The 18,022-nt window shown below is 44.4% G+C and overlaps 1 protein-coding gene across 4 annotated transcripts in view; it reads right to left on the bottom strand.

The window, feature by feature from the left end:
* ARHGAP8 (Rho GTPase activating protein 8) overlaps window positions 1-18,022 on the bottom strand; it is a 100,722-nt gene that overhangs the window by 63,864 nt on the left and 18,836 nt on the right. For 2 of the 4 annotated variants that reach the window (XM_075899760.2, XM_089770181.1), the window contains exons 2-3: window positions 11,038-11,151; window positions 4,348-4,485 (exon numbers count right to left, since the gene is read on the bottom strand). In XM_075899760.2, the coding sequence (XP_075755875.2) occupies window positions 4,348-4,485; window positions 11,038-11,074 (175 nt within the window). In that variant the 5' untranslated portion in view covers window positions 11,075-11,151. Of the gene's footprint in view, window positions 1-4,347; window positions 4,486-11,037; window positions 11,152-15,380; window positions 15,718-18,022 lie in introns of those variants that run through there. The other 2 variants (XM_075899773.2, XM_075899780.2) reach the window with 2 other exon arrangements.

Raw genomic sequence — 18,022 nt, 5'->3', positions numbered from 1 at the left:
AAATCACATTGCAGAACAGGAGGGGGATGCAGGGGGGGGGGGGGGAAGGAAGGTAAGTGTCTGTGAATTGATGATATTAGAGGTAGGGAGAGTGGGATGTTTGTGAGTTAATGGTATTAGAGGTGATAATTGGGGAAACTATCTTGGTAATGGGTGAGATAGTTCAAATGTTTGTTGAGTCCTTTTTGGAAAGTGTCGAATTTTAACATGAATGACAGTTCAGAGGATTCCCTTTCAAGTGCAGATGTAAAAGGTCTTTGTAGCAGAATGCAGGTGGTTAAGTCATTGAGAGAGTGTCCTTTCTGGTTAAAATGGCAAGAAACTGTTTTCTCTTTGTGATCTTGTCTGATATCTGTTTTGTGGGCATTAATCCTTTGGCGAAGTGTCTGAGATGTTTGTCCAATGTACATAGCAGACGGACACTTTCGGCACATGATAGCATAGATTATATTTCTGGTTGCGCAGGAATATGTGTTCTTGATCTTATAACTCACTTGGTTAGGTCCAATAATGGTATCAGCAGAATGAATATGTGGACAAAGCTGGCAACGGGGTTTGTTGCAAGGGAAGGTACCAGGGTTGGTATTAGTGTGGTATGTCCTGTGGTGGTTGGTAAGAATCATCTTGAGGTTAGGTGGTTGTCTATAGGAGACTATGGGTCTGTCTCCAAGAGCCTCTTTGAGTATGGTACTCATACTCTTTGGGGAACCAGGCACCCTGCCTGATTCATGAAAAACTCCCCCTCTCAGCTTCTGCTTGAACCAAAGAAGATCAGAAGGAAGACTTACAAAAAACAATGAAAAGGCAGGAGAAGACACACCTGAACCCCTCTGGTCAAGAGTGAGAGGATTTAGGAAACTCCCCTAGCCTCATTTACATCAAGATAGGTCAGAAAGGCATCTCCATTAGCATACAGAATGGAGAACAGAAATTCCAAGGCAAGAACCACACTGAACTCTGGGACTCAAAGAGCCGGGAAGCATTGCTTGTTGGGAATCTCTGCTCCAGATAAACTTAAAAAACAACAAATGGTCTGGTAGCACTTTATAGACTAACAAAACAGGTAGATGGTATCATGAGTTTTTGTGGGCACAGAAGAAGTGGGCTGTGCCCACGAAAGCTCATGATACCATCTACGTGTTTTGTTAGTCTATAAGTGCTACCAGACCATTTGTTGTTTTTTAAGTTTATCTTGTACAGACTAACTCGGCCACCCCTTGAAGCTTCTGCTCCAGATGTTAATGAACCCATGCCTGTGCACACCTAACTCACTAATGATCAGACCAATTCTAGCAATAAAGCCTTTATTGGTATCTGTGAGAGGTTCAGACCCCATCTCGGTTCAGCAACCACCGTCCAAGTTCCGCTGTCTCCTTAATCAGATGCTCAAGTTAATAGGATTCCCTATGGGGAAGTGGGACTCGGGCCCACCCTCTCTCCGAGTCCCAAACCAAGGCCCTAAGAGTGTGGAATCTCCTCCCCAAGCTGGCTGATGGGGCACTACGCCTCAACTCGCCAGCCCGCGGGCATTCTCCAAACAGCCCTGCCCTGGGTCACTTCCTTTCCTGTGGCTCTCACCCTGATGCCTCCTCTCCGTCATAATCTCCGCACACCCTGGTCGCCCCCAGCACCCGCTCCTCCTCTCTCCCCCCTTCCGTGCACAGAGCACCCTTTTTACAGGCCGGATCCCCTTCCCCCACCCATTCCTCCCTTTCCCTGCTGGTTTGCCCCGTATTTCCGGGTCTGGCATCTGACATACCTGCGCCTACACCCCGCTCGGCGCATGTGCTCGGGCTCAGGGACACAACTGGCGTGTCCTCCCCCACGCCCATTCTGGACGCCGCTCCTGCCGGTTCCGAGCCAGCAGACCCATGGCGTTCTGGAGCAGGCCCTTCCTCTGGTGCCCTGACACGGGTGCAGGGCCCCGATGCCCCATCACAGTGTCCAAAATACTGAAGCTGCCTAACTGCATTATGAGAAGGGTTCTGATGCTTGGATCCAAATTCTGCATCAGTTCCACTGAGACTTCATCTTTTCCTGACTGATTCTCCTGGGGGCTCTGCTTGTCTCCCGCCCTCTGCTTGTCTCAGCCACCAACACCACCTGGGGACCCTGTTCGATTCAAGCTGCACAGAATGGTGAGATCAGGCTCTCCCCCTAATTTCCTAACCCTGCCTTAGGAGATCAGTTACGGTTTGCTAGCCCTAACTTTTGTAATCAGATTTAAGTTAGATTGAATATTGTAACTGTTTTGTTTGCATGGCTCCCTTTGTATGGCTATTACTTGGAAATAAATAATTTTCATGGTTAAGCAACTTGCTTCTCTCACCCCACCCTCCCCCTGGTAGGTATTTTTTGCTTCCCCATTTGTTCTGCAGCAATGCTTCTTGTATCTAAAGATCCCTGCGGTGCCCAAACATCCTGTGGGGCTTGCTCAGAAGTGGGTTACCAGCAGAATCATTGTGATTGAAAATGGAGATAGGGATGTGCTGAACCTGAGGGCAGATGGGGGTGGCAGCTTAAAAATTGCTGTTCAACCCAGCCTAGAGTCCAGGGACATATAAGGAGTCATCTTGTGAGTAGGTGAGATTTTGTGTGTGTACATGGCTGAGGTGCGTTTGGGAAGAACCTTACCCTGGGGAACTTAGATCCTACAGAATAGCTCTATTGGGAGGGAATTGGCTGAAGGGAAAAGTAGAGCTCCATATGAAAACACAAGTGACTCAAGCAGCACATTAACAGAATTATCGAAACTCCTCCCTCTTGCTCCCTGAAGAGTAACCGTAATAAATGAGCATAATCCAAAGTGACAGGTAAATCTGTTAGTGTTTAAAACTTTAGTGTTTGCATGACAATCTATCACACATCAAGGTACGGGGTAGTATGACCAAGTGGTGGGAAGTGAAGAATTTTGGAATTCATCAGGATGACAAGTGGGAAATACTCTTAATTATTTCATTCTGTTAATAATGCCAGGCTTTATAAGCTGAGGTGCAAAAATGTCAAGGTTACTCATAAGCTCATTTTAATGCATTACCATTGCACTCCAAATTCATATAGTGCCAAAAACAAATTAGTGGAAACCACCCGCCCCCACAAGGGGTATGATCAAGATAAACATTTTAAAGATATGTTTACCTATCACTAATAGAAAGCTGTAAGTTCTTAAAAATAGAATTTTTACAAATGTAATAACCTGATTTTCAAAGGTGTCCTGTTTTCAATAACTTTTAGCATTGCATTAGTGATAGGTAAGCATATCTTTAAAATGTTTATCTTGATAGTGCGCCTTATGGATTTTTTCCTTTGATTTTCAAAGGTATGAAGCACCTGCCGCTCCCATTGACATCAACTTCGAAAATTTATATTTTCACCATTTACACCAATAGTTACATTTTGCATTTCATTCATTTTACACAGTAACATTTTAGACTGTTCGTTTGCTTTTTCTGTTTCGTGTAAGCTGGTAGAATGATCATGTGCCTGGCTTCACAACTCATAGGAAATGAAAACCAAGATTTTTCACTTTTATAAACAAATATCTATTCATATTTAGGTCTTCTAATTCTTTTAAATAAAACCAAATTTGAATGTGTGACCAAAGGTCTTGAACAAGCAAAGCTCTGAAACATATACGTAATTTCTAGTCTCATTTTAAGTTAAGCACATGGTTAGGTACTTTTCTGGATTGCAGTCCAAAGAATTTACATTGTTCCCATGTATTTCTCTCTCTCTCTCTCTCTATATATATATATAAAAAAACCTTTTCCTGTGGAATGACAGAGTGATGTCATCATGACACTCTTCATCCTACAGCCCCTCACTCTGCCCTCAGCCACCCTGCTTCCTCCCTCCCCAGTACTTCAGCGAATGGAGCCACACGGCCTCCCCTCTCCTCCCTGCCTTGAGGAGAGGGTGGCAGGTGGAACCATGAGGTCTCCCCCCTAGCAGGGAGAGGTGAGAACCATGCAGAGCTGGAGCTGCAAGGTTACCCCCTCGCAGGAAGGGGCTGGGAACCACATGTCCTCCCACCCTCATAGGGGGATGGGGCAGAGAGGCCGGGGGCGAGGGGGGAAGAGGGACAAGAGGCTGAGGCTAGCTGTGGCTGGGGGGGAGGGGCCAAGAGGCTGGGACTGGCATGGCCCCAGCCCTCCCCGACAGCCATGGGGATAGTCAGGTCTGCCTACCCCCAGAGACCTGGGGGGTTGGAGGGGGAGGGGTTGGCGAGTAACGAGCAGGGGGCACTGTTCCCTAGTAACTTTAAAGACTATAATATGAAACTAGGTAAGGTGCTGACCAACATCTGCTAAATCTAGGAATCTCATGTATTTTAATTTTTATATATACCTGCTAACTGCACAATGCCATGCCTTGCAACATCATAGTATGGATGATTCATATTTAGTTCAGTGTCTTCATTTGCTGTTGGTGTGGAGGTCTTTTGCTCTTCCATTATTGCATGTTCTGCCTCATCTTTCTGTAATTCTAAAGCAGAAAGCAAGAATTTATAAAATCAATTGCTAAAAAACCTTCTTAATATTGTATGAGAGATAAAACAAGTTGAGATCCACCCTCCATCTCCCAGTGATGTCAGATTTCTTCACTCATTTATTACATTTTCCAAAGGAGCACTTTCATACTTTCTCTTAATTTGGCCTGCATACATAGCAGGGGCTCCCCATAAACATCTGCAGCAAAACTTTCTCATTGCCCTCCTCTTCTTGGCTATGATGCCCTGAAAGACTTGACAATGGTTATGCATTTGTTATTCTGTGACAACTGCTTGTCATAACCACTGCTGTCTTATTGTTTCCTTGTTTGCCTTGTCTGTCACATCTTGTCTTACTTGGATCGTAAGCTCTTTGAAACAGGAAAAAAAACCCACTGTTTGAAACCTTACAGGCCTTGGGGAACATAGAGGGGGAGACAGCCTAAGAAAAGCACTAAGGACCTGATGCAAAATGCAGTCAATAGAAGTTTTTCTATTTACTTCACTGAACACTGGATTGGACTCTCAAGGCCCAAACTACCTTCCATTGAAATTTGCAGTGAAAGGTAAATATAATCCTTCACTGGGCATGGACATGGCATTTCACCAAAAATGAGTGTGACAAGAGATGATCCCAAGCATGCACAGGACTTGGTGTGGGAAAATAAATATCTAAGTGAACAAATACATTGTGAGCTGAATGCAAAGTCACTGCCATTAGTATTTCAATACTTTTCAGAAAACTGATCCTGAGAAACACACTAGAATAAAATTATAACTGATATATTAACATGTAAATTCCCTGATGGCTTAAATTAACAGTGGTGAGATTTAAAGAGGCAAAATTATTGTTCTCCCAAAGCATGCCACTCACTTTATGTCAGCTGTTTCTTTTATCATACAACCCTCCCTGGGTCACTTCCTACCGGTGCAGGTCCGTTCCAGGAGGTCTCTGGATCCTCTGGTTCCCCTGCAGCTGCCTCTCTCCCTGGTGCTCCTCTGGCACTCGTAACTCACGGTGGTCTCCTGGAGCTCTGGGTCCCACTGTCTGAGTCTCTGGTCAGCACGGTTCTGGTGCTCCTGGTGGAGGTCTTTCTCCTTCAGTGCCCAGCTCAAACTGAGCTGTGCTACTGCCTTTTATACTGCCCCAGCATTTGGAACATGCCCAGTCTGGGTTGAGGGGTGGGACTTCCTCCACCCAGAGAGTTTTAACCCCATCTGATTCATGAAGGGCATGCCCTCCCTGTCACAGGGTCCCACTGAGATGCAATCATTTGGACAGGTGGGAATGTTCTGATGAGGCCTTTCCAAAACATAGCAGATACACATAGAGGGTACGTCTACACTACCCCGCTAGTTCGAACTAGCGGGGTAATGTAGGCATACCGCACTTGCAAATGAAGCCCGGGATTTGAATTTCCCGGGCTTCGTTTGCATAAGCGGGGAGCCGCCATTTTTAAAACCCCGCTGGTTCGAACCCCGTGCAGCTGCACGGGGTTCGAACCAGCAGGGTTTTAAAAATGGCGGCTCCCCGCTTATGCAAACGAAGCCCGGGAAATTCAAATCCCGGGCTTCATTTGCAAGTGCGGTATGCCTACATTACCCTCCTAGTTCGAACTAGGAGGGTAGTGTAGACATACCCAGATAGAGTAACCTTCCACTGGAGAGATGAACACTCCAACTGCCATCAGGTGGACTCTCAAAGAACAGAGGCTGAGATCTGATGACTTTATGGAGAGACTGTCTCATGCTTCTGGAAAGAACATTTTGTACAGCTGAAGAAAACGTCTGTATTAAAGTAAATTAAAGGCCCATCTAAATACCGTGCTTGAGATGTAGCACACATGGATTAGGATGTCAGATCTCACCATTGTATTGGATCAACAGACAGGTGAAGCGAGGATGGGAATCAATGGGAGGTACTTGAGGAGGACATTGGGAAACCAGAACCATCTTAGCCAGCAGGGGGCAATCAAGCAGAAGGACCATATCGTTGTCTGGTCAGATCTTGTGCAGTTCCCAAAGCAGGAGCAGTAGTGGAGGGAAGGCATAGTTAAGTTAGTCTGACCAGGAGAGTAGGAGAGAATTGCCCTACGAGTGCTGGATGAGGTATCTCTTGGAGCAGTACGTAGGCCATTTGCTTTTCATATACAGGGCCAGTACAACTCTGGTTAGGGTCTCCCACCAGATGAAAATGTGTATTATGGAATTGCAAAGTTCCCCCTTAGGGCAGATAGCAAAATGTCTGAAGATTGGGTCTATGAGTACATTTTGTGCCCTAGTGAGAGAGGTAGGCTGCACACAAGAGGACTTAGTGACTGATGCACCGATTCAAGAGACTGACTGCTTCCATTTGCTTATGTGTTCATTCTTGTTCCCCCATTTGTTAACCAGACATAGCGAGAATGTGGTAGGAGTGAATGAATAGAAGAAAAGATTTGCAGGCCTTGCTGTCCAAAGTTCCAGGGTAATTATGTGCAGGCTGGATTCTCTGAGATCCCATGTTCCCTGTGCCATGTGATCTTCCATGTTGGCTTCACATCCTACCAGAGATGTGTTAGTGATGACTGTCTTGTCTGAAAAGAAGGGAAGGAAGGAAACACCCATACACACATGAAATGAGTTTGTCCACCAATGGAGTGATGGCAGTACTTTATCAGAGACTGTCAACATTATAGGTCCATGGAGTGATGATCAAGTGTGACTGGAGTCAAGTCTGAATGCAGTAAAGGTAAGTCATATGGGTACAGGAAGCCATTTGACCAAAGAAGGACGGGCAAGTCCTGGTGGGTACATGAGAACTGTTCTTGATGCAAGTTATGTCACTGATTGTCTGAAAATCTGTCTGTTGGTAAGTAAGTGCAAACTGTGACAGAGTTTATTGAAGCCCCAAAGAAGTCCAGAGACTGTGTAGGCTTGGGGATCAATTTCTTAATGTTGACACTACCCCGAAGAAAAGAGGGGAGGTTCAGTAGCATTGAAGACACTTGTTGGGCTTCTTTTGCCTGGAACTGCAAAAGCCTTCCATGAATCCAACAGTCAACTGTCCCACTCCAAACTGATTGGTGACTGATTGGTAGCTGTCCGGAGTAGCCAATTTTCACAGTGCAATCACCACGCATTTCTCTACTGGTAGGGTAGCTCTCAACATTGTGTGAGCTCCACACATAATCCCAAGAAAGTGGCTTTCCTCATCTGACAGTTCTGCAGTCTCTACTAATCAACCCAGACTTGCATGAGGATAAGATCCCACCACTCAGTGCTTGTTTCCCGAGCCCAAAAACAGCTTTCCACTGTGGTCTGCCCCTTTGTGAATGTCACAAGCAATCTCATGTTGTAGCTACTACACGTGGCAAGATCAATGTCCGATTCCTCGTTCTCACGTAGTTTAAGGAATAACTCGATTGCCATTCTTGACATGTTAGTGAGACCTATCAGCATTTTCTCCAATAGTTCAGAATCCATTCCCGTAGGTCAAGGGGGCAGAGCGCACAGCATAAGCCTTTGAAAGATGGCACCGAAATGTGGACAGAAGCACAGGGTAGCTATGATGTGACGTGATGCACCAAGGATCACTGGGACAGGACTAAGGCTGCCTGACCCCCACCTCCACCTTCCCACAAGCCTCAGCATCAGAAGATGATGAGATGCTCTGTGGAATAGCTGCCCAAGGTCCCACTCCAAATGCCTCAGAAAGGGATGCAAGTGTGGTCACGCTATTGTGCTAGCAGCTGACCGTGTGAACACACAACAGCAGTTTCCCTGCTGTACTCTGTGAGCAGTGCTTTACATCTGCCAGTGTAGACACGCCCTAAATCTTAGAAAAGAGCTGTAGCTGTTTGTGACCTCCACTCAGCTGAAAGATAAATTCATACCATTACCTACAAATTTATACTCCCTTAACTTTTAAAAATGATGAACTACAAAAGCAAAAATACAGCCGCACAGCTGGACGCTGTGGCTGTAAGGACAGAACACCAATGCTTAGCTGGCTGGGAAGTAATGATAATAACAACGACAACATAGACATGATTTTTTTTTAAATACAACTCCCCTCCCTCCCCAAAAAACCTAACAACCCTACGCCCCAACTTAAGAACATATTAAAAATCAGAAAAAGGACAACTGTGTTCAATTTTGCTTCTGAATTTCAAGTTCCTGCACAGTATAACCAACCTGAGTAAACAAACAAAAAACAATAAAGGGGAAAGGCACAGAAAGAGTTGCACATTGACACTATGGGGTAAGCTAGAGGGAGTTGCCCCTTGGGGCAGCAGCGTGTAAAGCCTTGTGTGAATGCACATGTCTACAAACGGCAGTGGGGTTGGGGATGGAACAGCCACAAGGCCAGGAAGAGCTGCCAGCGTAGGGCACTGGCTCCTGGGAGTGGCGCCACCATGCTCCTTTCCTTTAGCAACAGTGGCTGCTGGAAGTGGAGCCCTGTGGAGCAGTGGTTACCAATGTCTATCTGTGGGTAGATATTTGTATCTGCACAGCACTCTAGTGTGGGGTTGGGGTTGGGCTAGGGCCAGGCATGTAGGGAGCCTGCCTTGGCCTCGCTGCATGGCCAACCTGGACCTCATGGGGGTAAGTGCCACCTAGCAGGAGGCCTTCACCACAACCCTCAGTCCCTTCCCAGAGCCAGAACCCCCTTCTGCAACCGTCCCCCTCTCAGAGCCAGCACCTCCTCCTGCCCCCGGTCTCCCTCCCAGAGCCAGTACCTACTCCTGCACCCTGCTCTCCCTCCCAGAGCCAGTACCTACTCCTGCACCCTGCTCTCCCTCCCAGAGCCAGCACCCCTGCCCCATCACTGCTCCCCTCCCTGAGCCAGCTTTCGTACCCCCTCCAGCACCTCAACCTCCTGACCCAACCTTGACTCCCATCCCAGAGCCAGCACACATACCCCTTCCTGCACCCAACTCCCCTCCTGCACCTTAGGCACCCAGCCCTGACCCCTCTTTCAGAGCCAACACCCCATACCTCCTCCTGAACCCCAAATCCCAGACCTGAGCCCCTTCCCAGAGCCAATACCCATACCTCCTTCTCCAGAACCTCAACCCTCTGCCCCAGCCCAGTAAAAGTGAGTGAGGTGGAGTAGAGCAAGTGACAGAGTGAGGGGGGAGGTGGAGGGGGAGTGAGGGAGGGCTTTGGGAAAGGGGCAGGGAGGATGAGTTGCCCTTAAATTCCAAAAGTGATCTTGGGAATGAAAAGGTTGGGGAACCACTGCTTTCCGATAATCATGAACTATTTTGAGACTATCTATCTTAAATGGAAAATTATCTCAACCAGTTTAACGATTCCTGTAACTATTCTTTAATTTTTGGCAAAGGTAGAAGGGAGGATGTCTCAGAGTAAAAAATGTTCATTGCTTCCAACAGAGAATAACCCACTGACTGTGTTTTGCCTATACAGTACATTATATAGGCAGCCCACCGTTTGTTTGCAGCCCACAATGCAGTTTGTTTTTATGCGGGGCTCAACACGTGGTCCATGGATGGGAGCCAAAACAAAAAAGTAGTCAATATAATGGTCTCCTGTTGATATACATTTTAGTAGCTAAATTCCTGGACTGTCATTGCTCACAGAAAGTGCTGTCATATGGGTGGAAATTGGGTAAATATTGCATTTTATTAATATCAGCAGAACTGACTTAAATGAGGCCTATGTGTTGTGTAGTCTTGCCTTAATCTTTATATTCATGCCCGTCAGTGTGAAAGAAGCTACTTGCATATATTTACATATATATTTGCATGTATATGCAACCACACTTAAGTTGTAGTCCTCCGCATGTGCTGGGAGTATCATTGAGGCCCCTGGGGCTTCCAAAGTTGAGTAGCTCTGCTATATATGATAGTTCATCACTCTGCTTCAGTTCCTACTGTTACCCTGTCTATGAGGGAAAACAAAAAGCTGGCTCCAAAGCCTACTGAGGCCAGCCAATAGGACCCCAATCTCCATTGACTTAACTGGATTTTGGCTCAGTCCCCAGGACTAAAACGACTTGCCAGCTACTGTGGAAGGACATTATAATTGGGAAATCAAAGCCTAATAGGGGACAAAGCTCGAAAGATAGAGAATAAAACAGATTGGAAAAGGTTCCCTCTCTGTGCTTTAGTCTGGCATCCTCAAAAGTCAGATTTTTGGGTTTTTTAAATACTCATTTTTAAAGACTGCAAACCCCCTACAACTAAAGTCATACTGTTCTGTGCTTCTAACATATTTGATGATAGCATGCAATACTATCATCGCTATACCCATTCTATACTTGTGTCTTTGGAGTCATGACTCCTATTTGTATCACAAAAAATGTGATGATGATAAATTGCACTGCAAACATATACCAATAATTTATCAAAGCTGAATGTATTAAAGTAACCTTTCACCTTAATGGCTTTAATAGAGTACACATCAGTACAGTAGCTATAACTCCTATTGGATTGCTTAAAGTAGTATTAGAAAGTGCTTGCGAAGTTTCTCAGTGAAGCCACTATTAAATCAACTGTAATTTTACAAAGATATAATTTTAAGTTCAATAAAAAAATGTTTACCTATTTCGGCTAACTTCTCAATGTCTATATCAGACATGCTTTCTGTTAGGAACAAGCCTATGTCTTGCTGGTTGATATTTGCTGGATTCAGCTCTTTTTGGTTCTCAGTCAATCCTAGAAAAACAAACAGTTATCACCACTATGAAAAAACCTTCAGCTTTTATTTGCATTGTACACATCTAAAGAAAAAAAATCCCATTATTCAATCATAATCACGTAATTGGAGCAAAATACTTTTTATTTGGTAAAAATGATGTTACAGTAAAGAGGATTATACTAGGTTTTGACTTAGCAGTCAAGCTACTGCACAGCGTAATAACAGGATTTTCAGATCTAGATCATTATTTATTTTGGATTTTTTCCCTTCTTCAAAACACATTTAATATATTGTGACTACAGCCATCAGAATTAAGGCATTGTCAATAATCTCTTCTTGGGCTACATCACTCCTTTTATTCATCTCATATCTATCATTTCCAGGAGGAAGCCTATACTCCTATCACAGTTGCCATCTTTATTTTGTTCTGTCACAGCAATAATTCTGATTTGATGAAATGTATTTCATATCAAACAATCATGAATACTCAGGTAAACATAATACCACTAAACAACTGCTGAACAACAGCACCTCAGATATTTTACTGAGGCACAGAGATATTAAGTGATTCCCCTGAGGTCAACACTGCTACTCTGCATCAGGAATTGGATATGGAATTTGCAAGTCCTGTCTTCCAAAATCCTGCTCCATTCACTAGACAATACTGCACTTCTCTTAAATAAATAATCTAATTCAAACTGAGGTCAAAAGAAGATCAAGCTTTTCACACTCTTCCTTTGCTTTCATTTTTAAAAATAACATGATTCTGTAACTGTTTTCTTTATAACATTAAAAAGAACACTGGTAAATTCATGGCTGAGCTATAGAAAAGTTCACACAAGCACACTCAAACTTTGTGTGTGCGGTGGGGGGAGGGGAGATCCTCTTTTTTTTTTTTTTTTTTTGAAACTACACTAGAAATAGGTTTTTAAAAAAGCCTTAGAGAACTGAGATATTACTAGTATCCCCTGTATGAAGTAGGGGCTAATTTCAGCAAAGCACGTAAACACGTGCTTATCTATAAGCATAAGTAAATCCCATATTAAACACGTCTACAAGCTTTGAATTTGGACCGACATCAATAGAATGATCTTGCATAAAATGCTAATAGTACATGTGAACTACCTAGTCAAAAGCCTTTCTTACAGTGTTTGGACAGAGTTCTCCTCTTCTTCCATCAGATGCCTTACCTATTTTGTTACATATATTTGAGAATTATGAACACATAACCACTGCTGGCCAAAGTCAGTTAGAGTGTGTCTACTCTGCACTGCAGCTGAAAATAAGATATGCAATTTGAGCAATGCAAATTGCGTATCTTATTTCGAAATAGCTTATTTTGTCTACGCAGAGCCAGATTTCAAAATAACCTGCTATTTCAAAACGCCCCTTACTCCTTGTGGAATGAGGTTTACAGGCACGTCAGAATAGCAAGCCCATTACATTTCAAAATAACAGGCTTGCTGTGAAGATATGGGATAGCTATTTTGGGATACTCTGATATCCTGAAATAATGTTGTAGTTTAGACGTACCCTTAGGCTGCAACTCGACAGCAGCAAATGCTAATGCACTGCTTACAGCATGACTGAATCGGGGCCCAGCTCTTTAATTATGTTAATTTAAGAACAAGGTTGACAGGGCACACAAATTCACTGCATATCAGACAGAGATGATTATAAAAGGGCTCACAAAGAGGGTTAAATTATAGCTGTTGAAATGCTGAATTTCCATTCTATGAAAAACTTTGACATTTAAAACAATTTTTTCCTCCAAAAACAAAAATATGTCAAAATTTTGAGATGTTCTGTGAAGCACTATAAAAAAAATCCTTTTGGCTAAATCAAGAGTTTTGAAATTATTTTATTTTTATATTATTTTAAATTAGGGTTTTATATCTTTTTAAAAATATAATGTAAAATAATTGATGATTGGTACTTTAAACAGAACTGGAAATTGGTAATTGACATTTACCATCATGAATTACCAATGTGATTGGCTTTGTAACGCGTTGTTGATGTAGTAATTTGTATTCTAATTAATTTGGTACTGTAACTGCTATTTAGTTTGCTTATTGGTAATTGGTCTTTCAACTGCTGTTGCATGCTTGGTATTCTAATTTGTAATTAGTTTTGTAAAAATTAAAATATATAAACATATACATTTAAAAAAAAAATCAGGAATGAAAAATCATTCTGTTCCAGTAAGATTCACTGTTTTGACCTTTTCAAAAACATGTCACTTCTGGTAAAACAATGGAAGAACATTCCACTATAAATTTTTGATCAGCCCTAGGCGAATCTTGCATAGTTTATAGCCTCATACACATCTCTGTGTTAGGCCCCAATTCAGCCAAGTACTGAAGCATTAAGTGATTTGCTCAATCTAGAGGTTAATCATATTGACACGGCTCACCGAACTGCAGCGAGCCCTGCTCGCCAGCCGCGCTGTCCAGCGATCTGCGCATGTGCAGACTGCCCAAACCCGGCTCTTCCGGGTTACAATCTACTCGCCACAGGCGAGTAGACTGTATAATTTGTCGAGCCCTGCATATTGAGATGTCCGTAACTATACAGCCAAATATCCTTTTTATTAAATTCTTCCAATTTATCTTCACTACCACTTATACTCTGGGCTGTCAGAATGTCCAACTCAACAGGTAATCTTAAGGACAAATAAAGCAATTGAGTGGCCACTATTAACAGGTCCGCTCATTTCCTGAGGCCTTTCACCTCAATCAAGTGCTGCAAGCCACACCTCAGTTGCCCTTTCAGATAGGCAGACTACAGAGGGAAAACTGTATCTCACTGCCAGACCCACATGCAGATAGGGATGTAAAAAGCAATTAAAATACTTAAACAGTTAAATGATTTGTTAACCACCAGCCACAGCTGGGAGCTGCTCTGCCACAGGCTGCAGGGGCTGCTCCAGCCCTGCTTTATCGTCGGGCGCCATACCACCATGGGCACCACTCCATCCCATTGACCCATGGGTGCTGCTCCGGCGTGACCCTGCTGCGCCATGGGTGCCAGGGGCTGCTACAGCCCAGCTCCGCTACGTTCGGGCCCCCATAGGCAGAGAGGGTTGCTCCCGCCGGCTGGGTCTTCCAGTTAAATGGTTACCTGGTAAGCATGCCAGTAAGGTAATCAGGTAACCGGCTAACTGTTCAACCTTTTACATCCATACATGCAGGGTTGCCAGACTCCGCTGGATTCCATCCACTTTGGTTTTTTCCCTTCCAGGATGACTCAAGTGACATATGTCAGGTCTGGCAGGCCACAGATATTGCTGGAACAGAGAGCCTGGCTGGCCAGATTCAGAAGTGCACCCTGGGCCGGTGTGGCAGGGTGGTGGAGGGTGCAACCCCAGCCAGAGCTGACAGTGGGAAGCACAGCCCCGGCTGGGGCTGGTGGCAGCAGGGTTGGACCCCAGGCAGGGCTGGCGTGGTGGCACGCTAGAGGAAGTGGGGCAGTGGCAGAGAGCATAGTCCAAGCCAGGAGCAGACATCCCGGTGGGGAGCCATGACCTCCCCTGGTCTGGCAAACTCCATGCTTCGGGACCACTCAGGTTCTGAGGATGCTGGACCAGGGAGGTCTCACCTGTACATGTAAAGCAAGGACTCGGGAGGTGAGGTGCGTATTGACTGCACACAACATTGACTGTGCATGCCCTCTGCATCCAAAGTGCTACTGTAGTCCAACTGGCACATCCCACAAATTATGGTATTCAGGTACAGTTAGCAAGACTACCCTATCCCAAAGGACAGTCTTGGTTATGACAATCTTGCAGTCCACTGAGATGAAAGATTGCCATTCACTTGTTTAGGTTACCCATTGCTACCTTAGACCTTTCCATACCACTTCAAACTTAAAATCAACATCTATATTATAGAACATAATAAGGCCCTCATCTTGAAAGTTTCTGCATGAAAACAGGGAACCAACAGAGCAGAGAAGCTTGCAGGATCAGGGCCAAAAAGAATTGAAGTTACAATAATGCAAGAAATATTTTAAACTTGTTCTCACTTTAAATATCACTACTACAACCAGAAATAACAACACTCTTAAAAAATTAAAAATCCAGTTCCACACTGAGGATTTTTTTTTTCCAGCTAAAGTACTCACGAACAACAGGGTTACAGATAAACTGAGTCTCTGAATATTGCTATAGCGAACACTCCAGTATGCTTAGGGGGAGAAATGAAAACCTGAACAGAAGTAAAGAAGTAGTAATATTTCATACAGTTACCTTCTTAAGACTCAAATTGGGTAAACTTTCTCTTTTATATTAAAAAAAACAAGTTATCCTGTATCACTTTAGAGACTAACAAAAATCCACATATAGTGCCATGAGCTTGCGTGGGCAAAATCCACTTCCTCAGATGAAAGTTGAGAAAAAAGGTTCCTCTTCTTCATACCCTTCAGAAGGAAGGGAAAAAATGCTCCTTCTCTTTAATGCTAATTGGGCCACACCTTCTAGCTTTAATAACGTGATCTGAGCAGAAACATTTAAACAACCCCACAAAACTGCTCAGTAAGGTCTGATTTCTGCCAAGTAACATTACTATACATGTGACAGCAACAATTCTAGTCTTCAATATTCTCCACATATTAGGAAGAAAAAGAAAAAGGGGGACAGGGAAGCAACCATTTGCCTGGTTTGGGGCTTATTTTTCCCTTGGGGGCTACAATTAGAAAGTTTCTAGTTACAAGACAAATTTATTGCAGCACCCTTCACAATTGATTTCCTCTTGACCGCAGCATTCTCTGTTCCTCAGTGATAACATAATCTCTTCAGAACATTCTATGCCAAACATCACCATCTCTGATAAACTACCAGACTTAACTCTCTTGCACCATCTCAAATTTTTTTCTGACAGATGTTTGGAATCATTTTACAATATACTACAATCTGTATCTCTTCATATGCAAGATGGTTTGCAAACAGCCCTAAAAGTTTGTTACTTTTAAAAACAGCAGTCTGATAATGAATTAGCATCTATGATATTTCAAACAAAGGCAAGGGATCCCTCACAATATTTGTCAATATATGAGCCTCTTTGATGCCTCCTCTTTTTTGTTCCTTCAGCTGTTTCTTATTCAAATGTAAATAGAATGCTTTTGCTCGCATTTTTTCCTAACATTCCGACCCCTACAATAATTGAGATATAAATAATATATAGGCTCAATATTTTTTTATGTAACATAAGGTGCAAAAATGAACTAGAAAGGTTTAAGATGATTATTTTATTATTGGCAATACAAAAAAAATACAATAAGAAACCCAAAAGAATTTTTCTCTCTCATACATATGAAGTGAATGAACTGTTATGAATAATTTATTCAACAAATTTAGCCTCTCTTCCTTTCCACGGACTATCTTCAAGGAACTTATAATTTTCTCAATTTATTTACTATTTAGTGTAATGGCGGTCCACAGGCTAAGTGCAGCCTAACAGGATGCTATGTGTGGCCCACAAGACATTTTGTTTACCATTGGCCATGAACAGTTTGTTACCAGATTCTGCTGGTTTCCATCCACATCGTTTTTTCCTACCAGTATTACTGAAGTGACATGCACAATCAAGCAAGGACACATGAAGTGAAGAACATGCTGATTGCACACAACATTGACTGCAAGAGCCTTGAGCTCCCTCTGCATCCAATCACGGCGCTGCTGTGCTTCCATCAGTACTCTCCGTAAATTCTAGGTACGCACACGCAGTTAGCCTCCTGGGATAGGGTAGTTTTTCTATCTTGGTTACGATAATCTTGTGGCCCACTGAGATGAAGGAGAGCCACTCACATGGCCCACTCACTAGTCTAGGTTGCCCATCACTGATTTAGTGCGTACTAAGAATGATTACCGTGTTTTAGCGCATATAATCCACGGGTTATACAAAGTTTTACAAATCCCGCTACTCCCCCACGGGGTATACATGTCCGCGGGGTATACAAGTTTATTTTTACTTGCCTGCACTACGCTCTCCGTTCCCCCCACCCGGAGGAGGGTGGGTTGTGCCTGACTGCGGCTGCGTGGAGCCTGGGTGCGAGCGCGGCTCCCCTCCCGCAGGCCAGCCAGCTCTCCTGCGCTGTGCTCTCCGTTCCCCCTCCCAGAGGCTGTGGCTGGTATGTACAATTACCAGGTACTTTAAAGTAGCGTATATAACCCGTGGGCTATACAAGTGCATGGCTTATCTAAGACTTTTTTTACACATTCAGGAAAAACCACGGGTTATGCATGGGTGTGAGTTATATATGCCAATTTACGGTAGTTCAAAGATTTTTTTCATGAGCAGTTTGTTGGAAGTATTTAATAGTCAATATTTCAGTTGCACTGATTCATTTCATATTCTCTAATACAGGCAGTCCCCGACTTACGCGGATCCGACTTATGTCGGATCCGCACTTACGAACGGGGCTTTCTCGCCCCAGAGCTCACAGGCAGCGGTCAGCCACCTCGAGCTCCGGGGCGAGAAAAGCTGCTCCCGGTGCCTCTGGTCTGCTGGGGACCGTCTCCAGCAGACCAGGGGCATCAGGAGCAAACCCGCAGCAAACTGCTGCGGGTTTGCTCACGGTGCCCCTGGTCTGCTGGGGACCGTCTCCAGCAAACCAGGGGCACCGGGAGCAAAGCGGTCTGGTGCCAGAGCAAAGCCTCAGAGGCGAGGCACCCCCCCGCTGCCGCTTTGCTCCCTGTGTCCCTGGTCTGCTGGGGGGGGCGCAGCTAGTGTGCCCCCCCCAGCAGACCAGGCTTTTCTCGTGGACCCTGGGGCAGAGCAGCTGGTGTGCTGCTGGGTTGGTCCAGTAGCGCCGAGGAGCGGTGCTACTGGAGCAACCCAGCAGCACCCCAGCTGCTCTGCCCCAGGCGTCCCCAAGTCAGCCGCTGCTGAA

The sequence above is a fragment of the Pelodiscus sinensis genome, chromosome 1, assembly GCF_052426305.1.
Source record: "Pelodiscus sinensis isolate ZL-2025 chromosome 1, ASM5242630v1, whole genome shotgun sequence".
NCBI classification, from domain to species: Eukaryota; Metazoa; Chordata; order Testudines; family Trionychidae; genus Pelodiscus; species Pelodiscus sinensis.
This window is presented reverse-complemented; position numbering and strand designations above follow the sequence as displayed.